A 27,232-nucleotide genomic window follows, 5' to 3' on the forward strand; every position below is an offset into this window, starting at 1 on the left:
ATAATTTCAGAGCAGCATGTGAAAATATTAATTGAGCCGATTTTTTTTAAATTTTAAGATTTTATTTATTTATTTGAGAGAGAATGAGCAAGCACAGGAGCAGGGGCAGAGTGAGAGGGAGAAGCAGGCTCCCCACTGAGCAGGCAGCCTGAAGCATGACTCAATCCCAGGATTCTGGGATCATGACTTGAGCTGAAGGTAGGTGCTTAACCAACTGAGCCACCCCGGTGCCACTCAGAACTGAAAGGCAGGCTCTGGAAAGAGTCCTATGGTAGTTGAATTCTGATGCTTCTCTTCTCCGAAGGACAAGAATGTCAGTGTCTTCTCTTATGTTCTTTATTATTATTATTATTATTATTATTCAGGAGAGACACAGGGACATAGGCAGAGGGAGAAGCAGGCTCCTCTCAGGGAGCCCAATGCAGGACTCCATCCCAGGATCCCAGTATCCCGCCCTGTGCTGAAGGCAGACGCTCAACCTCTGAGCTGCCCAGGCATCCCTTCTCTTATGTTCTTATGAGGCCTGCTTGACACATGATCCCTTTTTAATTCCTAAATGTATGTTTGTAGGACTCCATAAGGTTATCAGGCTATAGGTTATTAGAGCTTGTTTTGTGTCACTAAACAAGACTCCTTGCTTTACAGCAACAACTATGCATAGGCAAATAAAAATTTTAAATGATATGATTAATATTAAAATGGGGTGATTTTATTTTGGTTAAAAAGTGTTTTTTTATTTGTCTTCTTCAGGTTCCAGTGGAGTGCCTGTGAAACTGGTCACAAATCTGTTTAGTTTAGATTTGCCCCAGAACTGGCAGCTATACCAATATCATGTGGCATATGTACCAGAATTAGAATCTAGAAGGCTAAGAATTGCTTTGCTGTATAGTCATGCAGAGTTTTCCAACAAAGCAAAAGCATTTGATGGCACCATCCTTTTTCTCTCACAAAAACTGGAAGACAAGGTACAGTATGGCTAATTTTTATACCTGCACACACATGCATATGCTTATACTCATCCATGTATATTTAAGAGGTTAGGTGATTGTCATAACAATTGGAATGAGTGTCTCACTCATGCCTGTACTCTTTCCTGTTCCCATGCCTGAGAGCAAAAAGACTTCCTAATTAAGACTTCATTAGCAATTGATTTCTTAATTAAAAAGCTGATGATGTGACATTTTAAAAATAAGAACTGTAATACAAACACTGCTTTTTTTTCAACTACTACTTTTTTTTAGGCAAAGTGTCCTTGAATTAGACATCTTTTTTAAACTTTTCTGAAAATAGGCAAGACTTTAAGAAACACCATTTAGCCTAAGGCTTCAGAGCTTTAAATTTGCTCTACATTTTTTTTTTTTTTACTCCTGCACAGTAGCACCTGTCTGTCCAAATAACTTTATATCAATCTCTGATTCAAAACCTGTCACTTTAAAAAAAACAAAACAAAACCTGTCACTTCTTTCATCATATTAAATACGAATTATTAATATCAATTTTAAGGATATTTTTTAATGGCATGATCATTGAATATGGCAGTGGCATGATTCATCTTCTTTTTATCCATGTTTTTGTATCTTCAACATTTTCAGTCCTAAAATAAAGATACTGTTATTGATGTTTTTATCATATGCTTTGTTCTAAGGCAGTATTAAAATTCCTACAGGGAAAAAAGAACCAGTTTCTTTATAAAAAATTAAAATAGAACGTTGAATTAAACTTCATGCTTCTATCCCCAAGAAAGCTTAATCCTTTAGTTCAACATTTTGGACAGGGTGATACCAAGGCATAAATTTAAATTTCAAACTCCATATAAATCTCTGTGAATTTCCTCAAGAAATGAATTTCTGAGCACTCTTGGGACCTTTATCTTTTTATGAGAGCCTGAGATTTATTGGAGCTGCTTGAGTGATTAGTTTCTCTGGATATGGAATTTAAAAATTATACCATAGACTTAAATTTAGGGGCTTTGAAAATCTGGATCTGTAAATTTAGAATTTTAATTAATTCATCATGATTCCTTATTGATCCTTCAGTAGTGTCCTATGACCAAACATCGATAACATGTTAATATCGTGCCTCTCACACTTAAATGATACATTTCAGATGTATTGCTATCGTTAAAGGTCATCTTGTTTTTGTAGACAAATTTGCAGTAACAGTAAATTAAATATGTTAATATTATATACCCCCTTTGAGTGGTCCAGCTTACTTCAATTGTACCTAACCAAAATGGAGAAATTTTACTCTACAGATGCTCAGAATAAGTTAATATTACTTGTTTCTCATTCAAAATGAGCATGTAGTATGCACCTTAGAGATGTAATCTAATGAAGAGGCAGGTGAGTAAAGAGATTGTAAACACCTAGTGAGACAAATCAGTCCTGTTGACTTTATTTCCCAGGTGATACTAGGTTTTGACAAAAGAATATTGTCCTTATACTTCGTTGACATATGGCCTAGTGACAGTGAAATAGGAATAGTAAAAAGAAATAGTGTCCTATCAAACGTGTTACTATGCTCATCTTTTTATTCTGGTCTTAATATTGACTCAGGCTTAATTCTGCATTCCCATCCATCCTCTACACACTTTGTAGGATACTTATTTTTGTTGAGAAAGCCTCTCCACTAATGCATTCATTGCACTCCTGCATAGTGCAGTTCACCCTGTCTGTGTATCTATGGCCACAACCTGCTCTCACTGGTCACATCTAGTTGCCACTCTTACACATTCATTCTGCACTTGTAAAGAGCCTAGTCTGTGACTGCCAGGGTGCTACCATCATAGAGGTAATAAGGACAGATAAAACAAGGTTCCTGGCAAAACATTTCAACGTTAGTACCAAAGTTATTTACAACTAAATATGGTGCAAGTTTCTTTATAAATAAATACAGTACAAGATTACATTTCTCGAGTAATCTGCCAGGCTCTTTGCGTGTATGATCTCACTTAATCCTCTCATCACCTCTGGAGACTTAAATGTCCACGGTCTTCATACAGAGTTTGATGAAAGGAAAGATCTTGCCTGGCAGGATACTTCAGTGTGAGCAATACTGGTCCTGTGGGTAGGGTTTGGGTCAATGAGGGGATGTTGGGGGTAAAGGAGATTCCTAGATGGGAGGATGGGAAGAAGCAAAGGCACAGTGATAGAAGGCGAAGGGCATATTTTAGAAACTTCTGATTATTCATATTTAGCCAGGAAAGAATGGAACTTGTGTCTCCAAAGGTAGGAAGAATCTTAAATGTCCTGCCAAGGAATAGGGACTGTCTTCCACAGGCCAGTGAAGCCTCGAGAGAGTGTTTCCATGAGAGTTGTGTTAGATTACAGTTACTCTGATCACATCCTGTTGAATGGTTGACAGGAGACAGTGAGAAGATTAATAAAGCGCCACTGGAATCATCTGGGCAGGATGTCAAAAGGGCTTGGACCAAGGAACAAAGTGCTATTTATTTAACCTTCCTGGGTGCATGTGCTATGGATAAGGATAAGATCAGTGAATTACCCCATTTAATCTTCACAACACTGCGACTGATCTGAGACTTGCTCCCATTTTAGAGGTGGGGAAAGTTCTTAAGGCATTGAAGTGGCTTGCTCTGTATCACATAAGCTGCAAGAGGCAGAGCGCCAGGATTTGTCCAATTCTCAGTCATATCCTCGTAGGCTCTGTGGTAAATAACTGGAACAGCTGAAATAGATTAAAGGTATTGATGGCGTAGGAGTGCTAAGACTTGCCGACCAAATGATTAGCTGACGGACTGAGAAATTAAAGTGCCCTCTGATGCTAGCAGCCAAGGCCAGGAGGTGTGTATGGGGGGGGATGGGCAACAGACACAAGAACCCAAGAGGAGTTGGCCCTTTGGTGAGGGAGGTGCAGGGAGGTGACTTGGCTTAGATGGCTCTTAGGAATGCAGTTCCTGGATGGCATTCTGAGGGGGGATCACCTGCTGCCACCTTCATGCCAACCCTTCAGCCCAATGTCCTTTGTTGTCTTAAGCCTTTGTCCTGAATACCTACAATAGTGTAAAAGCATCTCACCTCTTTTGCCTGCTAGACTTCTCCTGGGTGTTGATGAGCTTTTCCTACAGCTATCCAACTCTCCTATCTCACAATTTGAATAAGAAGTCACCTTGGTGAAATATTTCATCCCCTGTGGAAGGACCTGTTTCTTTTTCCATGCAATGAGCCATTCCTGCCCTACATTTTTAGTTCAACCTGAAAGTGACTAAAATTACACTTTACAGAAAGGAGGAATAAAATACATAAATAGTTACTAACGAACTGACCTCTTCTGATTCTTTACCATTTTGAAAAATTCTTGGTCATTGATTTTTTATTGTCTGATTGGATCACTCTTTTATCCCAAAAGCCTGTACCAAGTCCTATCTGGTCTAAGAAGCTTCAAATTTTGTTGGGCAGCTGGCATAGAAACCTATTCATGCATTCATTCTCTTGTTAGAACATTGTTCCAGGTTATAAGAAACATACGAATTTCTCTAGACCTTTCAAAAATTGATAAAAGCAGATTCCCTGTTTTAATGTCTACTGATTTCTCCCCACTTTCACCATGTTTACTTCCCCTCTCGCAAGTCTCCTTATCTTTCCTTCTTCCTTCTTCTCTCCTTTTCTGGTTTTACTTTAATTAAAAAAAATTTTTTTAAAGATTTTATTTATTCATGAGAAAGAGAGAGGCAGAGACACAGGCAGAGAGAAGCAGCCTCCATGCAGGGAGCCTGATGTGGGACTCGATCCCGAGACTCCAGGATCATGCCCCGGGCCGAAGGCAGGCGCTAAACCACTGAGCCACCCAGGGTCCCCTCCTTTTCTGTTTTTTAAAAGATTTATCTATTTATTTGAGAGAAAGCAAGCCTGCCCTGCCTGTGAGTGGGGGAGGGGCAGAAGAGGAGGGAGAGAATCCTCAAGCAGCACCCCGCTGGGCACGGAGTCTGACCCAGGGCCCCATCCCAGGACCCTGGGATCTTGAACTGAGTTGAAATCAAAGAGTCAGATGCTTAACCAACAGAGCTAAACATCCTCTGCTTTTCTGGTTTTTTTTTTTTTTTTTAATTTTTATTTATTTATGATAGTCCCACAGAGAGAGAGAGAGAGAGAGGCAGGGACACAGGCAGAGGGAGAAGCAGGCTCCATGCACCGGGAGCCCGACGTGGGATTCGATCCCGGGTCTCCAGGATCGCGCCCTGGGCCAAAGGCAGGCGCCAAACTGCTGCGCCACCCAGGGATCCCCCTGCTTTTCTGTTTTATGAATAAACTTTTGAGAGGCTGTCCTCCAGAATCCATGAACCCAGGATGAGCTGGACAGTTCATTAATAGGCTTCTGGGTGTCTGTGAACACCCTGAAAATGGGCACGTCATTGTGGTATGTATGTATGTGAAGTTTTCTTGGGACAATGCCTATAACTTTGATCCGACTCTCAAAGCAATTTGTGACCTGTCCCCCGCACCTCAGCTAAAAAGGTCAAGAAACCCTTTCTTTTTTGGATCAAGTCTCTGTACTCCAAGTCTGATTTTGATGTTCTGTTACAAAGTCAGAGAAGAGAGAGAGATGTTGCTTTTCTTGGATTAGCAAGACAGGAAAACCCTCTGAGTGTCGTGTGATTAGATCCGTACATACTAACACCTGCAGTTTTGTTTGGTGAATGCATATTAAATTGTGATGGCTGTATCATATCTAATTCTTCACATTCGAGGATAATCTAGAGTGCACATTAAGTACATCTCCTTCCAGGTCACAGAATTGTCAAGTGAAACTTCAAAAGGTGAGACTGTAAAGATGACCATCACTCTGATAATGGAGCTGCCAGCAAGTTCCCCCATATGCATCCAGGTCCTCAATATCATCTTCAAAAAGTGAGGTGCCTTCCCTGTTGTGTTAATTGGGGCAAGTGATGCCTTTCAGTACAAGGCCTGGGTATGACCACTGTCAACCATCCTGTGGGCCACGTGCCAGCTTTCACGTGGTTGTGCGGTGATGCAGTCCCACAGAGCCTCTCACTGGCTCCCGACTCATCATCCAGTGCTCTTTGGGTTGGGACAAAGAACTCAAGATTTGTAATGTCTCAGCAATAGCAGGAGTTGGGGGACGGGGGTTGGAGTTAGGTGAGGGGCCGGGTCTGTCTTTTCCCGCTCTTCTTTTTCTGTACCCTCTCCCACCATTCCACCCAGACTGAAAAATCAGGTATGTCCGGGTTAGTAAGCCGAAAGATTTGATATTCTCCTGGCATCATCAGCTGTTCTCTGCTCTGGCCCCACTCTCCGTACCCCACCGCATGAACCCCTGGGTAGTAAGTAAGTAACTTCTGGTAAAAACCAGAAGTAAAGTTCTGGTTTTTACCAGAACCCCTGGTAAAAGTGGTGATCACACTTTTCAGAATCCTTCAGACTAACGTGGGGATCACTTGCCTCGGTGTCAGCTCAGGGGCTGTTGGGTAGAACTCCATAAAATACAGATTTCCTAGCTTCTCCGTGGACCTAGTAAAGAGAATTGAAGAGTGGTGCCTGTAATTCACATTTTTTTAGCTCTCTTCCCAGGTGACAGGTGGGAATACAAAGGCTTGTAAACCTGTATTTTCCACACCACTGATGTGGACCAGCAAGATGATATGTTCAAAAACCTTTGACACCAACCCTTTGCTGATTAACAGCCTCTGGACAGGAGGAGGACAGAGGAGGTTGGGTTTGCTGGGTAGGGCATATACAAGGAATCTCCTCTCCCCCACAGATAAGTTCTTTAATTCCAGTCAGATGTCTTGCTAAGTAGATTGAGATCATGTATTCGACATGATCAGATATGGAGGCTCAGTGACATTTGGTAGCCAAAATCATGCAGTTGTAACCTGTATTTCTTGACTTACAACACTTCCCCCATGCAATGGGCAGACTCAGAGCAGTGATGTGTGCAGTTCCAGAGGTGACCAGGGTTAGTTGCTGAAGAGGCAGCCAGGCTACGTGGGGAGCTTGAGTAGCCTCATTAGAAACAGCCTCCCCATGTCAATCTACAACTCCCCATATAGTTTTACGTATTTTTGTAATATGTTCAACATGGGTAAAAATTTAGAATTATACTGTTATTAACTGATGTTGATCAAAGATTTAAAAATATATTTATTTGTAGGATCTTTAAAAAGTTGGCCATGTACCAAATTGGACGGAACTTCTATAAGCCTTCTGAGCCCGTGGAAATTCCCCAGCACAAGTAGGTTTCTTTATATTTTCTGTTACCCTGAAATTATTATAATGTGAAGAACATAATTTATGATGCAATATTATACCATTATGCCTCCTACGAGAGACTATGTTATGAAAAGTAATGGATTTTTTAAATTTTCAAGTTTTTTATAGAATGGTGAATGTCAGTGTGAAGCTAGCAGCCTGTTTTCTTATATTAGTGTGCTAGATCATTATCATAAATCCTAGAAGGAATTCTGAAACTGAGTTTTCTGTGTATGACGAGTAACAATGGAAGAATAAGCGGCATTATGTTATACCACAGAGTTGAAACTCTGTTTTCCTGCTGACAGGGAGTTAGCACAGCCATGATATTGGGTAAGTAAGGGCCAAACAAGTCAGCTAAACTAAACTGGGAAGAATTTCTACTCTAAACTGGGAAGTAGATGCTTCAGGAAAAGTGATCAGTGGTGTCAAAATGGGTTGTTTGTTCTCCATAATACATGGTCAAGCCAAAGACAGAGAGGCAATTGGCACTCCAAAGACAGATATGTAAACAAAGGAAGGAGTGCATAAAAAATAGAAAATCAGGGGGCAGGCTGTTTAGCCTCCTGCCAGGTAGGGGGGAAATGATGGGGTTTCCATATGTTAAGTCATTGGGTCACAGTGGTGCATATAAAGCATCCATCCATCCTTGTCACTAACCTCCTGACCTGGATGAGAAGTTCTTACAGGTCCAATGTTGTGCTGAGCTGGTTGACACCAGTGTGTATGCTCACCCTAAAGGCTAGCTTAGCATCACCGTGAATGAAGTCCACAAAATAAACTGAAATAATAAAAAGAAAAATTTGCCCTTTCTTTCATGTCCTTTCCATAAGTTTTTCTTATTCAAGACTTTAGTCCATGGTATTCCTAAATGTGGAAAGGGACTGTAGCCTCTGCTGCAGTTTCCCTTGTGTGTTTGCACACAATATCATTTAGATTATGTCTTACTCTTAGGAAGTCTATACACTGTCTGAACCATCGAGTGTGTGCTTTTCTGAACCTGGAGGTTTTCATGCTGGGAGAGATCACTCTATAAACCTGTCAATCCTACAGCTGTGACTCTCAACCAAGGGCAGTTTTGCCCTCCTCCAGGGCATGTGGCTTTTGGTTATCTCAGCTTGGAGACTGCTACTGGCATCTAGCAGGTAGAAGCCAGGAGTGTTGCCAAGCATCCTACCAGGCACAGGATAGCCCCTAACAAAAAATGATCTGGTCCAGAATGTCCGTAGTGCCAAGGTGGAGAAATGCTGCTCTGTGGGAATATATTTATCATAAATATATGTTTAAAGACACTCCAGCTAGAAATAAGTAATGTTTTAATCAGCAACTGGAAGAAATCAGAGTAAAGAAAAATTGTTTCATAAAATCTAGAAAATTGGAATGTAGAATCAGCACTTAACAATGATTATTATTTTATGATATGACATTCAAAATATTTACTATTAAATATTTATTTATTTTAGGTTGTCCCTTTGGCCTGGTTTTGCTATTTCTGTGTCACAGTTTGAAAGCAGGCTCCAGTTTACTGCTGATGTGAGTTATAAAGTACTCCGGAATGAGACGGTTCTAGAATTCATGACTGGTATCTGCCAGCAAACTGGCATGTCCTGCTTTGCCCAGATGTGTGAAAAACAGCTGCTTGGGCTTATTGTCCTTACAAGGTAAAGGCCTGCATTTAAAATACTTTTCCCAGGGACTCCTGGGTGGTTCAGCAGTTGAGCGTCTGCCTTTGGCTCAGGGTGTGATCACGGGTTCAGGATCGAGTCCCACATCAGGCAAGGAGCCTGCTCTCCCCCTGCCTATGTCTCTGCCTCTCTCTCCGTGTCTCTCATGAATGAATAAATAAAATCTTTAAAAAAAAAACAAAAACTTTTCCCTAGGGAATGAATTCTTCATGCTCTCTGGGACCAAGAATAGCATCAGAGTGTTGTCCTGAGCATGGTTCAGATCAGTTTACTCACCTGTTTAGTTTAGACCTGGCCCTTCTCAATTGACTGGGGTTCAGGCTTCCTAGAGAGGCATTGCGGAGGCAGGGGGGTGCGGAGAGGGGGTGCAGGAAGGGGGGAATACCCTCCACCATCTGACATGGTCCTGCATTATCTCTTGCTGCCCTACCCCCCATGCCCAATAGTCAGCTTCAGTGTTTCTGCCTGGATTTTCCACTTCAAATTTTGACTTTTCAATTTCTACTTCCATGAAGTCCAGCTCAAATCTTACTGCTTTTCTGAAGCCTTCACCTGTCCACTCAGTCAGAATTAACTCAGTTACCTCCCCTGTGCTGTTCCGGTAGCACATTGCTCATAGCCGCCTCTTTATAGACATTTTATTTCATTTTTTTACATCACAGGAGAAAATATTAGGTCCATGGCTCCTCTTATCTGTAAGAATATGAGGTCTTTAAGACTGAGACCTTCCAGTCCCTGGGTTTGTCTAGGTACAATTTGCCTTCATTGCACATTGAACTGAATTAAACACAGATTACGTTACTTCCTGAGTACCAAAAAGCTCACCAGGTACTGCTGCTAGTCCACAGACAGTTCCTTGAGGGGACATGCTAGCCTTCTGCTATTCTGTTTTGAAATTTCCACTTAAAGTTGTTTCTCTGGGTTATACAGCAAGGAGGTGGGACTTGCAAATTCCGTACTACCCGAGATGAGAAGGTCACCCTCTGATCCTCCTGTCCTGATTGTCTTGAATTAGCTTATCCCGTTCTTCCAGAGTAACCTTGCAAAGCACCATGAGCCCAGGAGCAATATGACAAGGAGGTTTCTGTCCTGAGGCTGGGACTGCAAGGGAGGATATTGCAGGTCACACAGTGCTCAGGGGAAACAGAGCTTAGAATGATTTTACCCAGCCTACTTTGCTGTTTCACTAAGGGCCAGCCCAAGATGGATGGGAGATTATGTGGGGTACTCAGATTGCATGGCTGATCAGCCTTCTTTGGATGCTTTCTTACTTTTTTTTTTTTAAAGATTTGTTTGAGAGAGAAAGTGAGAGAGCTGGGGAGGAGCAGAGGCACATGGAGAGAGAGAATCTCCAAGCCGACTTGACTCCCCAGTGAGTGCAGAGCCTGGGGTGGGGCTCTATCCCAGGCCCCTGAGATCATGACCTGAGCGATATCAGAGTTGGACATTTAACTGACTGAACCACACAGGCGCCCCTTCTTTGGGGTGCTTTTTATCAGAAAAACTATCTGGGAGCTCAAAAACTCTGAATGACACCAGAAGCTCATGGGAAAGTTTTGAGCAGTGCTTCAGGCTTTAAACATGTAAGAATAATTTACCTGAAGTTAGAGTGTCCCTCAGTGAGAAAAGATTATGGTCTAATGACTTTCTCACTGGTTTTGTTGGAATATGGAGGTTTTCCTGTGTACTGAATGTTCTTCTCAGATGAAAGCTGGTCATTTTTTAAAAAAAAAGACTACTCTTGTATCACTGTTGTCATTGCTGAAATTCTAGAGTCTAATACTTTGAATTATAACTATAGTGAAATAGCCACTTTGTCTTGTATGATTTGGAAGAAGAGTTTAAAGATCCCTTGCATTTCCCAGATACAATAATAAAACCTATCGTATCGATGACATTGACTGGTCGGTGAAGCCCACGCACACCTTTCAGAAGCAGGATGGTACTGAGATCACCTACGTGGATTACTATAAACAGGTTGGACTTTTTTCCTTTACTCTCATCTCCCTACCTCTTAGCTTAGAGAGGTCTCTCTGTTCCTTTCCAAATCTAACGAGTCCCCAAGTTGTCAGGCGGAGTCTGTTTCTGACATAATTCTTGGACTTGTCCCTTCTCCTCCCACCTTCCTGGGCTTGGTTCAGACCCTCATCCTGTCTCCTGTGGTCCTTCCTGTCGTCTGAGGCATTTCCCTTCCAAGCATGCTCGATATCGTCACTTCCCTGCTTAAAGTATTTCAGGGACGCTTTCGAAGCCAAATCTGAGCTCCCTGAGCTCTTGGGCAGAGCCCTTTTATGATCTGGCCACTCCCTCCCTCTTGAGCCTCCTCTCTCACCACTTTGGTTTTCTTTGTCTGCTCTGCTGTGCTCTCTGTTTGTGGTTCCTTCAGTGAGTTACTCCCCTGTGTGTTCTCCTGCGTGCTACTGCCTCTTCCTAGAAACCCCATCATAGCCAGCCCATCACAGACCACCCTTAAATCCTCAGCTTAGCTGTCAACTCTTAGGGGCACCCCTTGGCTTTCTCCCCAGGGGCCCCTTCCTGCATTCAGCACCATCACATCCTGGACAGGATGTGAATGGTCTGATCTCCCTCCAGGACCTGGAGCTCTTCATCTCTGGATACCCAGGGCTAGCGCAGCACCCTGCACGCAGCAGGTACTTAGACACTTGCTGATGGAATCTCCTGCTGCCCCCAGGAGCTGGGTTCATTCACCATTATCACCATTAGCTCTGCCTCCACCTTCCTTCCAGAGACTCCTTCTCTTTGATGTACAATCATATTTCAGTCCTCCAAATCTCACAGATGTTTTCAAAACCAAAAACAAACACATAGCAAAAACTCTTCCTTTCTACCCCTTCAAGAAAAGCTTTTTTTTTTTCTTTTTCCTCCTTAGCTGATTTCTCTGGAGGCTTATCTTCATTGGCTCCAAGCACCTCTTCTTCCTCCCTAGTCTGGCACCTGGTCTGCTACTATGGAAATAGCTCTCTAAAGGTCAAATTCAGGGGCACCTGGGTAGCTCAGTGGTTGAGCATCTGCCTTTGGCTCAGGGCGTGATCCTGGGGTCCTGGGATCCAGTCCCATATCGCGCTCCCTGCAGGGAGCCTGCTTCTCCGTCTGCCTGTGTCTCTGCCTTTCTCTGTGTGTCTCTCATGAATAAATAAATAAAATATATATTTTTTTAAAATAGAGGTCCAATTCAGCTACCATCCTTATCCTGATGGGCTTTTGTTGGCACTGGACACAAGGGATCACTGCCCCCTGGCTGGAGTGGCTCTCTTCCTAGACTCCGCGGTGGAAGGGGGGCACATCCCCGGGGGCCCTCTGCCAGGTCTCAGCCTACCTAGATGTTTACCCCTTCTTTCCCCCCCCTCCCCCCCCCCCCCCCCCCCCGCAGATGTTAAATGCATTTCACCATGATTCCCCTGGCTAGGATCTTATCTTCTTACCTCGAGACCTTGCAAATGGAATTTTTTGGCCTTGCCTTCATTCCTGAGTTACATACTCATCTGTTTTCAGACCACATTTGCATAAATGACCAGCAGGCATCTCAGATTAACATCCTTCCTAGTGAATTCATTGTCTTTCCCACTCCCCTTTCTCCTTGGGAATTTAGCCCCTTGCTTCCGTCCTCTTCTTTACCCTCACCTGCTCATTCAATTGTGGCCAACAGGAGTCCTGCCTCCTTTATCCTTGGCCTCTCCCTGGAACCCAGCCCTATTACAGCTGCATTAATGCAGGGCACTTCACGGATTCCCGTCTGGGGGATTTTGGTTACCTCGTTATGGTGTCCTTGCCTCAGCTGTCTTCAGTATGACCTGTCACCCTCACTGCCACCAGCGAGATCTTCCTGAAATGCTGCCCAGAAAGATGGTTAAGGGCATTAGCTATGGAATATGGTAGTCCTGGCACTGGTTGTGTGACCTTGAATTGTAGCAAGTCACTACACTTGGAGTGTCCTGTGTAGAGGGGAGTCGCTGATCTGCCATTCCGGTGCGGCGCAAGCATTGGATGATGTAACCATGCCCACAGAGCTTAGCCCGGTACCTGCACATGCGAGCACTGGATAAATAGATGGTGGAGACCCTGCCCTTCTTTCCCCACCTCCTCTTCCTCATCTCTAGCATCACACACTGACCCCATCTCATCTTTTAGCTTCATCTGTCACCACCTTGCTGCCAGGTGGCCCATGCTACTGTCACCCCATCCACTCACTGTCACCAAACGTTTCTCAGCCTTTGTTCACGTTTGCTAGACATCTGCACAAATCCACACTGCATCTTTTCCCTTCACCACCAGCTATATCCCCAGCTCCAAAGTCAAATGTCACCTTACTTGTGAAATCCTCTCTGACCTTGCTTCATGTCACATGCACAGAAGAGCTGGCTGTTCTATTCTCTGAGTTCCTGTTCTACACATCACATATTGCTTCTAGAATGTCTTCCTTGTAGAATAAGGATGGTATTTGGTTAACCCGTGATGAATAGTGCCCACCAAGGCATCTTATGCACAATGTGCTCCATACATGTTTGTTTATTAAACACCAAGTTTGTTGAATATTTGGATTTCTTTCCTGCGTGAGTAAATGTGTTCTTTGAACAGAGGTATTTTTATGACCTGTGACATTCTAAAAGGGGAAGCGTGGTAAAATCCCATTCACTTTCTTTGTAATGAATTGAAGTTCACTGCATATTTATTGTAATTAGGGAGAAAAAGAAATTGTGCCAATTCTAGAATGGCTTCCTCTCTGTCCCAGGGAAGGAATGTGAAATTTCTATGTTGTCCACTCTCACAGTGAACATCTTGATATTGACCTTTATATGTCCCTATTTCTTAAATTTTATTTATTTATTCATGAGAGACACAGAGAGAGGCAGAGACACACAGGCAGAGGGAGAAGCAGGCTCCCTGCAGAGAGCCTGATGTGGGACTTGATCCCAGGATCCCAGGATCACGCCCAGAGCCAAAGGTGGATGTTCAACCACTGAGCCATCCAGGTGTCCCTGTATGTCCCTATTTTATCTTATGAAAAACATTTTCAAATACTAAGAAAATTAGCACAAGGGAGAGAGTAAAGTTTGCCTTATGACACAGCTTAGGGGGCAGAATTCTTGGCCATGTCCCAGGTAAATACAATTCCCTCTTCCTGGAATGTGCCCCAGCTTTGCTACCTGGGACTCTTTATACTCCTGTATTTTCTTCAAGGTTGCTGTCTTGGACTCTGCCTCCTTCATGAAGCCTTCCCTGATTTACCAGCCATAAATTGTTTCACTGCCACCACCATACCACCCCCCTCCTCCCTCTCGTCCATACAGTACTAAATGGTGTAACAAGCAGAGGTTCCCAAGTCTCAAAGGATAAATCCTGGCTGTGCTGATCTTCATTTATGGGACCTTGGGAAAGTCGTTTAGTTCCTCGTGGGTTTCCTCATCTGTGGAGGGGATGATGATAGTATCTGTCCCATAGGTTTGTTGTCAAGATTAAATGAGGAAAAATACCAGTGCTTAGCATATCATTATTGGTGCTTCTTATCTACTTTGCTTTGTAGTAGTGTAGTTACACGTAAGGTAGGGACAGTGCCTTCCATCTTTGCATCCACTGCAGTTTCGGAAACATAACAAGCACGAATTGCTGTACTCAATTAATTGTGTACTGAATTAATGAATCATATATAAAAACTCTCCATCTATGAAGGCTTCCCCAACCTGGAGTATTAGTTGCAACCAGCACTTCAAATTGCAATTTCCTGAGTTGTTTTTTTATTTTAATGACTTGAAGTCCTTATTGAATAGAGAAACTCTCGCTTCTCACTTCCTTAATTATAATTATTGATGTCAGCATCACACAGTGCTCAGACATTTTGTAAATTTTAATTCCAGTTGTTCTGCCATTAGCATTGAGTAAATTATACTGGAAATGAGTGTTAATTGGAATCTTTGCTGTTGGAAAGTAAATGGACTTTTGGCAAGGTGAGAATGTTGAAATTCAAGTTTAGGAAGGGGACAAGGGGTGGGATAGAAATGAATAGATGTGGAGGACAAGATGCCTTGCTAGTGGTTTATGTCCAATACCTCTGAGCGACTGTTCACCTCATTTCACTTTTCCCCAGTGTCAGAGTCCAATTAAGTAGAAGAGTCAAGGATCGGATTTACATTTGTCAGATTTCAAAGCTGCTTCCCTATAACATCATGCTATCCTGGAAATTAGGGACGGTCATGGTTTTTTGGGAAATCTGGAGTTGACTCGGTATAACTCTTGCATAGATATTTTCAGAATGGGTATAGATGCTCAGAGCCATCAGTTAGTTATACATGGAACAGTTGGCCTTTGGTCATCAGTAGTGGCACGAATAGCTGGCACGAAGTCAGTTCCAGTGGGGCCATTGCATTGTGTACAAAGCCAGCTGGAGGCTATTTGGACTCTGGATAAAGCAAGGAAATAATATTTTTTTTCCCTTTTTAAACAGTGTTACATTGTAAAGGCTAATAATGAAAATCAGTAATTAAAAACTGACCATGAGAAATGAAAGATGAGCCCGGGAAGGAAGTGGAAATGAGTGGGTAACCATAGGGATTGGTAGGGATTTTTGTTCTTTATTAGGAAGAATTGTTTTTCTATTCATTTTGGGACTAGCTTGTGGCCTATAAACAAGGATGCTCATTTTACAGTGTTTCCATATTAACTTTTCCCTCATTAATCTTGCATTCTCTAGCAATATGATATTACTTTATCTGACCTAAACCAGCCAGTGCTTGTTAGTCTGCTGAAGAGTAAGAGAAATGACAATACTGAGGCTCGGATGGCCCACCTGATACCCGAGCTCTGCTTTATAACAGGTAATGTTTATGCTTTCTACTCCGTCAGACCCCAGGCTCCTGCAGTGGGCAGAACCTGCAGCTCACCGAGTGCCAGAGCATTCATTTAACCCATGGAGGGTGCGCCCGTTAAGTGATGTGTTGACAGAGAAAGTGGGAGGATAGAATGCCCTTTGGGAATTGCTTGGCATAGTAAGTTATGTGTTTTCTTTATCTCATGTATCCCATTGTTACTTCGACATAAAATAGGCCCCCAGATATTTGCCTAAAACCAAGCTTCTTTTTTATGTGCACAATTCACTTTTTTATTTATGTATTTCAAACCACTAAATTGAAGTAATGATTGACATGTCAAAAGCTGTACATATTTAAGGGCACCTGGTGGCTCACTTGGTTAGGGATCCAACTCTTGGTATCGGGTCAGGTCAAGATCTCAGAGTTGTGAGTTGGAGCCCCGTGTTGGGCTCCATGCTGAGTGTGGAGCCTACTTAGTAAAAAAAATAATAATAATCTAATAAAATCTGTACATATTTAATGAATACAACTGGATGAGTTTGAGGTATTAAGTGTATATTTTGAAAACCATCATCACCATCAAGGTCTTAGACCTATCCTTCACTTCCCAAAATTTCTTACTTCCCCAATTATTACTACTATTATTTTGCATGCACTATTTTATTTAACTTCTATGTAATCTTTGAAAGTCCCTATGATTTAGGTATAATTATTATTCTCTCCATTTTATAGTTGAGGGAACCGAAGTTAGTAGGTTGCTGTAAGTCCTATGCCTTTTAATAGACAGAATCTAGGATTTTTAAAAAGATTTTATTTATTCATTTGAAAGAGTGAGTGAGAGAGAGAGCAATGAAATGGGGAGGGGCAAAAGGAGAGGGAGAAGCAGACTCCCTGTGGAGCAGGGAGCCTGATGTGGGGCTGGATCCTGGAACTCCAGAATCTTGACCTGAGCTGAAGGGCAGAGGCTTGCCTGACTGAGCCACCCAAGTATCCCAGAGTTTAGGATTTAAATTTTTACCTGTCCAAAATCAGATCTTAATTTCTTTTTTATAGTACCTCTCATCCCAGTATAAGAGAGGGGATTCTAGGGAGTCAGTTAAGCTTGGAACCAGAAACCTTACCAGTGGTATTATCTAACTAGAGAGTGAGCTAACAGGGGATAGCCAAAGAACCAGTTTGAGTTACTTTATTAGGGAAAGACTCTGGAGGTACTAGTAATTTAATAAGAGATAAGTTCTCAAAGTTAAGCTTTTCTAATCCAGGAATAGCTTATAAATGGTAACACCATGTGTACTGTTACCTCAGGCCTTTGCATTAGCTATTCCCTGTGTGTCAATATTACTTTTTAAGATTTATTTATCGTTTTAATTCCAGTATAATTAACATACAATGTTATATTAGTTTCAGGTGCACAATGTAATGATTCCACAATTCTGTACATTACTCAGTGCTCAGCAAGATTAGTGTACTCTTAATCCCCTTCACCTATTTCACCCATTCCTCCACCTACCTCCCCTCTTGCAACCACCAGTTTGCTCTTTATATTTTGGAGTCTATCCTTTGTTAGTTTCTTTTTTTCTTTCTTCATTTTTTTTTTTTTGTTTCTAAAATTCTACATATGAGTGAAATCATATGGTATTTGTTTTTCTCAGTCTGACTTAATTCACTTGACATTACATTGTCTAGATCCATCCATGTTGTTATAGGTGGAAATATTTCATTCTTTTTATGGCTGAATAATATTCCATTGTGTATATATATGCATGCATGTACATACATATACACATACCATATCCTCTTTATCCTTTCATTTATTAATGGACACTGAGTTGCTTCCATATGTTGGCTGTTGTAAAGAATGCTTCAGTAAACAAAAGGTGCATGTATATTTTTGAACTAGTGTTTTCATTTTCTTTGGGTAAATACCTAGTACTGAATTTACTGGATCATATAAAACCAAGCTTTTCCCCAGCATTTTTGAACTTCCTAGTATAGGAATCAATGTGACTTTGATTTTCTTCAGATACATTGTATAGTGACAAAATGACCTTTGTTTTCTTTTTTATGTGAGTTCTATAAGGTAATTCTCACTACAAAGTAGATTCTGAGTAACTGTCTCCAGCACTTTTTTTCATATTCATTTGATTAATAGAGTGGGACTAAACAAGGAAGACTTTCTACCTTTTACATTTTGTTGTCAGTTACAATGTGTATATATTTATTTCACAATTAGAAAAGTCAATAAGATATAATTCTTGAAGGGAGGGATGCTCATTCTTAATGATCTTCTGATAATCTAGATCTGCGCAATCCCATATGGTAGCCACTGGCCATATGCATTTATTGAACCCTCAAAATGTGGCTAGCACAACTGAGGGACCAGCTGGAGACCAGCTGTGAGTGTAAAATACAGACTGGATTTCTAAGACTTAGTATGAAAAAACAACAAAAATAACTCATTGATTTTTTTATATTGATTACATGCTAAAATGTTAACATTTTGGACATATTGAATTAAGTAGTACATATTATTCAAGTAACCTCATGTGTTTTGGCTTTTTAAAATATATGTATTTATTTTAGAGAGAGAGAACATGAGAAGGGGGAGGGAGAGGGAGAGGCAAAAGGAGAGGGAGAGAATCTCAGGCATACTCTGAAGGGAGCCTGATGTGGGGCTCAATCTCACGACCCTGAGATCATGACCTGAGTCACAATCAAAAGTTGGATGCAGGATCCCTGGGTGGTGCAGCGGTTTAGCGCCTGCCTTTGGCCCAGAGCACGATCCTGGAGACCCAGGATTGAATCCCACGTCGGGCTCCCGGTACATGGGGCCTGCTTCTCCCTCTGCCTATGTCTCTGCCTCTCTCTCTCTCTGTGTGTGTGACTATCATAAATAAATAAAAACTTAAAAAAAAAAAGTTGGATGCTTAACTGACAGAGTCACCCAGGCGCCACTCTTTTTGGCTTTTTAAAATGTGGTTGCTAGAAAATTTAGAATGACATGAGTGGCTTACATTTTTGGGCCAGGGTGCTGTCCATAGGCTAGATCTGGGTCAATTTAAGTGAAAAGCTTAAATTCTGCCTAAGCTGGGCTGGTTTACATTGCATGCTGTTCGTTTTTTCCCTTTGTTTTCATTTACATTAATAGGGCTGACCCGCCAGGCAACCACTGATTTCCAGCTGATGAAGGTCGTGGCTGAAAAAACTCGTCTCAGCCCTTTGGGAAGGCAGCAGTGCCTGGCCAGGCTTGCTGATGACATTCAGAGGTACTGGGTTGCTCTGCTGGGACCAGAGTGTATCCTGCCTAAGGCCTAATTGATGGAGTTGGATGGTCTACAAAATGTTTTATTCCTTGATGGATTATCTCTCTCCTGTTGACTTAGAGCAAAGTGCTTTTGAGTTGTGTTGTCCAGAGCCATAGGTTCATCCCCATTGCCTCAGGACTACAGACTGGGGGAAGGTGGTTAGAGTCCACACTGGCAGAAGTACCACCCAGCTTCAACTAGATGACTATCCTATCATCTGTTTAATAAATACATGGAGGTTTTGGATAAAAATTTGAATGAAGGAAAAGGTTGTAATTAAAAAAAAAAAAAAAAAAAACAGCACCATACTAGGCCCCCAATATTCAGGGTTGAGGACATTCAGATCTTAATATAGTGGTCACAGCACACTGATCATTAGAAAAATTCTCCTGTGTTGTCTTTATTTTATTTTATTTTTTTAAGATTTTATTTATTTATTCATGATAGACACACAGAGAGGCAGAGATACAGGCAGAGGGAGAAGCAGGCTCCCTGTGGGAGCCCAATGCAGGACTCAGGCCAGGACCCTGGGATCCTACCCTGAGCTAAAGGCAGAGGCTCAACCACTGAGCCACCCAGGTGCTCTGCTGTGTAGTTTTAAACTTAAGAATACCTTTGAGCCCTTTGGTTTAGCCCATCTACCCTCATACTACATTCTTGTCCTCATTCTGACAGGTTGCTGTCACCTGAGAGGCCAATATTAAACTGCTCCCAGCTTTCCCTTCTGACCTACTAATACTTCACTGTGCAGTTCTCATGTAACCATAGGGCACTTGAAATTGGCTAGTACCACATCTTGAAATGATCACATTTTGAATTTATTGGGTTCAACCATGACACATATTTAAAAAATAATTTTACTGGACATTTTTTAGTTTTTTAGGGCAGGCATTAGAAAATTTAAAATTGCATATGTGGGTTGCTTTATATTTCTGCTGGATAACAGTGTAGAATGGTCTTTTTTTCTTGAAAGATAAAAAATTTGGAGGATGAACTGGAAATTTTGTAAACAGAAATGTGTGTATGTACACTCAGTAAATATTTGTTTAATGCATGAATGAATCATTATTGAATGGTATATATTGTCTCAGATGTTTTCAAATGCATATAGTCATATTCTTTTTAGGAAAATGGCATAATACTGTCCATCATGTTTTGTAAGTTGCTTTTTCTTGAACTTTTCCATATGGTAAATGTGCATCTCTGTTATCCTTGAGGTCTTATAGTTTTCTATGTTATGGCTACACTTTATATCATTTTTCCTGGACATCCCCCAGACTTACACCTACTTGAGACATTTCCTGGTTCTCTCCCCTTATTCCAGGCTGTGGATTACTCTTCCTGAAATCACTCCTTGCCACCTTTCAGGAATCCCATTTATTTCAACCCAGTTTCTTGACCGGTGATCACTTCACCCATTTCCTCTTGGGCAGATAGTATCTGAAGCAAAATAATTAATTCAAAGTATTAGTGTGACCAGTCCAGACTTAGCATTAATAGGTGGAAATAATGAGCTGTTGCAGAAATTCCATGTGAAGAGATTTGAGCTCCCCTAAAAAGAGAGGGGAGGCTTTAGTAGGTAAAGCATGAGTCTCATCAGTCTTTTTAGTGAGTGCCGGCTTCCATGATGGAGGCCAGGAGGCAAAATCTGTATGGTTGCTCTCCTGAAGGAATTTATAGCTTAACAAAAATGAAAATATATCATAATCTAATGAGATTATACTCAACTATGATTAAGGTTTACTATGTTATAAACTCAAAGGGCTATACAAATATAAAGCAGTTATTTTTTTTAAAGATTTTATTTATTTATTAATGAGAGACAGAGAGAGAGAGAGAGAGAGGCAGAGACACAGGCAGAGGGAGGAGCAGGCTCTATGGAGGGAGCCTGACATGGGGCTCGATCCCAGGTCTCCAGGATCACGCCCTGGGCTGAAGGCGGCGCTAAACCACTGAGCCACCCGGGCTGCCCTAAAGCAGTTATTATTGCTCATACTAACATTCTCATGATCTTTCTGGTGCCCTGTCTATCCTACCAACCTTCTGAAGCCTAAGTCAGTATATTCCCTTCCTTTGTCATCTTTCATCCACTCCTAAGCCAACTAATTCAGATATTCCCAGAAGACCTCTCCACAGACAGAAACTCCATAATATCTCTTTATTAACAAGTTTATTTTCAGGAAAAATGTCTCACATTTATTGAGCATTTAGAATTGCCAGGCTCTGTGGTAGCAGTTTGCATGTGTTGTCAGCTTAATCCTTAGGTCAATCCTCTGAAGTAAGTAGGCTTATTATCCCTATATTTTGCCAATAAGGACACCATAGCTTTAAAAGATTTGAGTCTTAAGGTCACATATTATGAAATGTCAAGACTAGGAGTTAAACCTTGGTCTGGCTTACAGGCCCTTTTTGCTAACCAGTGTGTCACACTGGAAACCTCCTTCATGACTGACAATCCCAAATGGGTTCAGTTGTCCCATCATTCTTTTGAGCAAGAGAAAAAAATGGTGAGTAGAAACAGAAGTCAGGAACTAAAAAAAAAATAGTCTCCGAATAATTTAGTAAGTTATAATTCTATCTCTAATGATTAAAATTCTTTAGAAAATAAGCACTTTAATGATTTAAAACTCAACTCTATCAACAGAAACAAGTATGCTCGTTTTGAGCTGGAGACCTGGGGGCTGCATTTTGGATGCCAGATGTCTCTGACTGGGCGGGTTTTGCCTTCAGAAAAAATATTAATGCAAGACCATGTAGTAAGTGCTGTGATTCTATTTTCATTTAAAAGTATTTGCTTGAGTGTGTGTAAGTTTGATCATATGCATGAGTGACTAGTGGGCTTGTAATATTCATTTGGTTTCTCCATGGCCATGGCCATGTCCATGTCCTCCCCTTGTCCTAAAACCTTGAGGTCCCTTCTGTTTTCCTTCTCAATCTGAGTGTATTTGCAAAGGCTTAGCAGTACCCATTGGACATGATTTAGGTCAGTGTGGTGTGGTTTCTCATTTAAAGATGCATTAGAAAAATTGTATTTCAAGCTATGACAATTTTTTTTTCAAGATTTTATTTATTTATGAGAGACACACACGGGGCGGGGGGGGCGGGTGGTGGTCAGAGACACAGGCAGAGGGAGAAGCAGGCTCCATGCAGGGAGCCTGATGTGGGACTCAATCCCAGGACTCCAGGCTCAGGCCCTGGGCTGAAGGCAGATGCTAAACCACTGAGCCACCCAGGCTGCCCTTAAGCTATGACAATTAAAACATGCTCACATATTATTAGGTGTTGTAGTACTCTTGTGTCACAAAAAAAAGAAAAAAAAAGAAGAAGAAAGAAAGAAAAGAAAAGAAAAGAAAGAAAGAAAGAAAGAAAGAAAGAAAGAAAGAAAGAAAGAAAGAAAGAAAAAGAAAGAAAAGGAAGGAAGGAAGGAAGGAAGGAAGGAAGGAAGGAAGGAAGGAAGGAAGGAAACTTGTAGCAACTGAGAAAATGTTTTAACTGGTTAGGGTTAAGTCCAATAGACTAGGTTTCCTGATAGGAGGGTTCTTTCCTCCCAAATTCCCCCTAAAGTAAAATGCTGCTTGGTTGGCATCAAACATGAATGTGTGCAGAGCCCATCCCCAGCTATAGCATTTAGGGAGAGAGAGCCAGCCTGAAGAGACACATCTCTTTCAGGCTTCAGTTGAAGCCATTTTGTATTTTATACAAAAATGGTGCATTATCTTTCTACTTTCCCCTTTGTTTTGCCCATTTTTTAAAAAAGAGTTTATTTATTCATGAGGAGAGGCAGAGACACAGGCAGAAGGAGAAGCAGGATCCTTGCAGGGATCCTGATGCAGGACTTGATCCCAGGACCCTGGGATCATGACCTGAGCCAAAGGCAGATGTTCAACCACTGAGCCAACCAGGTATCCCTGTTTTGCTGATTTTAAAAGCCAATTATGTATCATTTCATTTTTAAAGGCCCTCTTCTCACCTTTACCTGGTATAATTAGCTGACATGTGTAACAAATGTAACTGAGCAACGAAAGTTTCGTGTTGGTGGCATGGGAATTTTTCATCATTTCTTTTGTATATTCTATCCAAGTTGCCAAAAACCTCATTGGAGAAGCTGAGGAAAAACTACTTTGAAAAACAAAACAGAAACAAAGTTTGTAAAGTACCAAAAAACAAGCCTCCTTTTAATAAAGATTTTGGTCAGGAGTCAATAAAGAGAAGCTCAGTTTCAGTTCTACATATGAAGCGGGGTATAAATATTTAATATAATTTGTCTCATCATCTCTGTAAGCAAAATCCTATTTCTCAGAGCTTCTTTGGTGTATCTTTGAGCATGGAAACAGTTCTTAGGAGAAGGAGCACTAAAATGGGAGAACTCGCACCCTGGCGGTGGTCGTGGCCGGCAAGAGCTGTCTCGAGATGTTTGCTTTTCTGAAATTGGATTCTAGGAACTGAGTAGATTAAAGGGTCTCAGGCCTCAGAGTGCCTTGAACAGTTGTCCTGGGGCTCCCACCAGCCCGTAGCAAGTAGGAGTGTCGGTGAGAATGAATGAGAATGAACCGTGACTCCAGAGAGAATCATCAAAGGAGGGCTGACCCTTCCTTCTTTACATTTGCCTCCTGGACCTGAGTCCCTGCCTGGCCACCTAGTGAGAGTGCCTGTGGTTGGATTTCAGAGTGCTTGGTGGAAAGTACCCTGATGGCAACCCCAGGAGGATCAATCTAAATCTATCACTGGGCACCAACTGGCTACATAATCTCTCTCAGCCATAGCTTTGGAGTCTATAAAACTACCGGATTATAATACTTCTTACATTCATGTGCTGATGAGTGAATGGGAACATGTTAACATGTAGATTCTGAGTCAGTAGGTCTGGAATGGGGCCCAGGACTCTGCATTTCTAACAAGCTCTCAGGAGATAGCCATGCTGAGTAGCAAGGGATTCCGTTACACTGTGATCCTTTTAGATTCTAACAGGGGCCCTTCCTGGCTCACTAAACCAAAGACATTTCCATTCAATTCTGGTCCGTGGATAAAAGCAGAAGGGTACTAACCCATCTAAAGTCTCCCCTCTTCGGTGCAGGGAACTGAGTTTTCCTGGTCACCCTGGTGGGGGCAGGGGAGACCATCCAAGAATGAGAAAGGAGCTTGTGCCCTGGCCCCATCTTTGCTCCCAGACATAGCTACCCCTAGCAGAATGTATGTTCATAACTGCCCTGTAGCGTTGGTTAGTGTAGTTTGATGAGCTAGATTATCAACAGTCAGCACTTTCTCTTTGAGGTAGCTTTATGCCTAAAGAGACTGAATTAGGCCACTTGCCTGAGACATTCTTATTAAAGGTCATCGATCTTAGAGCTGGAAGGGAACCTAGAGGTCTTTGAATCGGACATCTTTCTTTGCACACTGTGGAGGCCCACGAGGTAGAGACCTGCCCAACCACCTGCAGCCAGGGAGTGGCCGACCTGTGGTCATGCTCAGATCCAGGAAGCCCATGGATTCTGTCCAAACGTGCAGTGCTTGGATCAGTGTTTTAAGTCTGTGAATAGCCAACTGTACTTTGTAGTTCTCTTAACGACAAATGTGCACCATCTTCATGCTATCTTTATTTAACTGCTCTCTGAATAAATGTCTTCAACCCTTTCACAATCATTGTTTTTCGCAGTGTCAACCTGTGTCTGCTGCTGAGTGGTCCAAGGACATGCGGAATTGCAAGATTTTAAGTGCACGGCCTTTGAATAAGTGGTTGATTATATGTAGCAACAGAGATAAAAATGTGGCTGAGGACTTTTTGCACTGCCTGAGAAGAGCTGGAAGTTCCATGGGATTTAATGTGGACTACCCCAAAAAGTGAGAATACACAGGAAATCATCCCAACTATTTTCATATATTAATTTGGTTTAGTTAGAAGATCAGAAATGGTGGTTCATGTAGCTACAAAAGCTTTATCTCAGTAAACTTTCCTAATATAAAGTACAAAGAGAATAGTTATAAGTAGATAGATTTTGCAGTGACTAAATTTTTATACAGTTAAAATATATTTTATGTTGATCTTTTTTTTTTTTTTTTTTTTTTTTTTTTTATGTTGATCTTTGTAAAACTGTTTTCACAGTTCTTTCGGCAATAGTCTCATTAGCCTAATCTCTTCAGTACTAGTTGGGGCATAAATCCTGAATGAATCCATTCATTAGCTTTTTCCCCTTACTTCTTTCATATCAATTATTTATAAAACTTAACAGCAAACAGGATATTGAAAAATATAAAAGTTGCATTTCCTAACTTACTTGATACATTTTATGCTTTAAAATTTAACATAAAAATAGACTGAAATAAGCTTTTCTGATTCTCTTACTGTAGTATAAGACTATTTAGATAGTTTTCTGATAAAAGCAAGGGCATTTAGTCTTTGAACATTTATTGAGTGTCTACTGTATACTAGAGACTATGCCATTTGCTGGGGATGAGAAAGAGAAATAAATCTCTGTCAGTTTAGAACACAATCACTCAAAGTTGGATATTGTTTGCTTTAGAATAGCAATAAGTTTGGTCATGCTTCAACTTATTGAGCTTGATATGCTTAATAAGGAGGAATGCATACTTCTTTTGGTTGCTGTTATAGTGGAGGGGCAAATGTCCTAATTGGCAAGGGGGGACGTTATTCTTTAAATATGTGGTTACTAATTAATTACATCAGCAGTGCAAGCATTGTTGAAAACCACAGATCCCCCCTAAAGTCTCATTTTACACTGTAGTTTAGAATGCTCCTCTTATCACATCTGTTAACAAATTGCCTGGTTTCGGTTTCACCTGCTCTAATTTCTCTTAACCCAGCAGCTAAAAAAAGCAGGAAAAGATTAATGGAAGAACCTAGAGTCACAGACCCTGGGACAACAGCACAGGCTCTTTCTTACATGAATTCCATGAATGAACCCTATGCTATGTTCTATTCTTAGCCTGTTTTATTTAAAAGCCCATATTTTATTCCATCTTTTTTCTTTCCCATGAAGTATCCATTTACCAGTTTTATTTATTTATTTCAGAGAGAAGAGTGAGAGAGCTGGGTGGGGACGGGCAGAGGGAGAAAGAGAATTTTTTATAAAGATTTTATTTATTTGAGAGAGTGAGTGAGTGAACAAGAGAGAGAAAACACGAGCTGAGGGAGGGGCACAGAGGCAGAGGGAGAAGCAGACCCCCCACTCAGCAGGGAGCCCAACATAGGGCTCGATTCTGGGACTCAGGATCATGACCAGAGCCGAAGGGAGATGCTTAACTGAGCCACACAGGTGCCACCAGAAAGAGGGAATGAGAGAATCTTTTTTTTTTTTTTTTTTTGGAATGAGAGAATCTTAAGCAGACTCCTTGCTCAGCACAGAGACCAATGAGGGGCTTGATCTCATCACCCTGAGATCATGACATGAGCCAAAATCAAGAGCCAGGTGTTTAACCGACTGAGCCACCCAGGTGCCCTTTCCCTCTTAGATTGATGTGCAAAGTTCCTCCCATCTGAAACATTTGCCTGATGAATTTGGAAAGAATGGACTGTAAGATGGCTGTTGAGTCAGCCTGCAAGGGGTTGAATTGCCAAAGTCAGAAACGTTTAGTTGTTTTAACAGAGCTGCAGGCCATTCCTGGAGCTTAGAATCAGTGAACAGGAAACAGTGGTCCTGCCACCTGCTGGGCCAGTTTGAAAAGGCCACTGGGCGTTAGGACCATCCAACCCTATAGACCTATCAGAAGCTGATTCTACATAAAGAAACTGTACCTATTAAGTCCTCTGTGGGAATTATTTCTATAGCATCTGGCCCCTAACATAATGTAATAAGCACAGTACTTGCTGACTGATACAGGCTAAATATCCCACACTCTAAACAAGCGGTCACTAAGGAAAAAAAATCTTTTAGTCTGAACCATTCAGATTAACTGAATAGCTTGGTCCCTTTAGTCTGATGATTTCTGAGACTTTGGAAGTTCTCATGGAGATTCAGTATTAGAGAAATCCTAATCCCAATTTAACTCGAACCAGTTTCAGACACTTGGTATTGAGACTAGTGATTTTAAAAGCTCATTTGCAACTTCATTTTGAACAACAGAATTATTAATTGTAGGAATTATATATAATTGCAAAAATCACATTTTCCACCAAACTATTTTTAAGCTAATAAAAATGATAATTAAATGTTTTGGTGTTTCTTGTAGGGGAA

The 27,232-nt window shown here is 41.4% G+C and overlaps 1 protein-coding gene across 2 annotated transcripts in view; it reads left to right on the forward strand.

Annotated features, from left to right (window-relative positions):
• Positions 1-27,232, forward strand: part of PIWIL4 (piwi like RNA-mediated gene silencing 4) — a 52,431-nt gene that overhangs the window by 11,975 nt on the left and 13,224 nt on the right. For both annotated transcript variants that reach the window (XM_072795031.1, XM_072795030.1), the window contains 9 exons: positions 751-965; positions 5,746-5,867; positions 7,132-7,212; positions 8,693-8,890; positions 10,780-10,891; positions 15,621-15,744; positions 18,887-19,004; positions 21,688-21,799; positions 24,697-24,881. In XM_072795031.1, the coding sequence (XP_072651132.1) occupies positions 751-965; positions 5,746-5,867; positions 7,132-7,212; positions 8,693-8,890; positions 10,780-10,891; positions 15,621-15,744; positions 18,887-19,004; positions 21,688-21,799; positions 24,697-24,881 (1,267 nt within the window). The remainder of the gene's footprint in view (positions 1-750; positions 966-5,745; positions 5,868-7,131; positions 7,213-8,692; positions 8,891-10,779; positions 10,892-15,620; positions 15,745-18,886; positions 19,005-21,687; positions 21,800-24,696; positions 24,882-27,232) is intronic.

The sequence above is a fragment of the Canis lupus genome, chromosome 23 (assembly GCF_048164855.1).
Source record: "Canis lupus baileyi chromosome 23, mCanLup2.hap1, whole genome shotgun sequence".
NCBI lineage: Eukaryota > Metazoa > Chordata > Mammalia > Carnivora > Canidae > Canis > Canis lupus.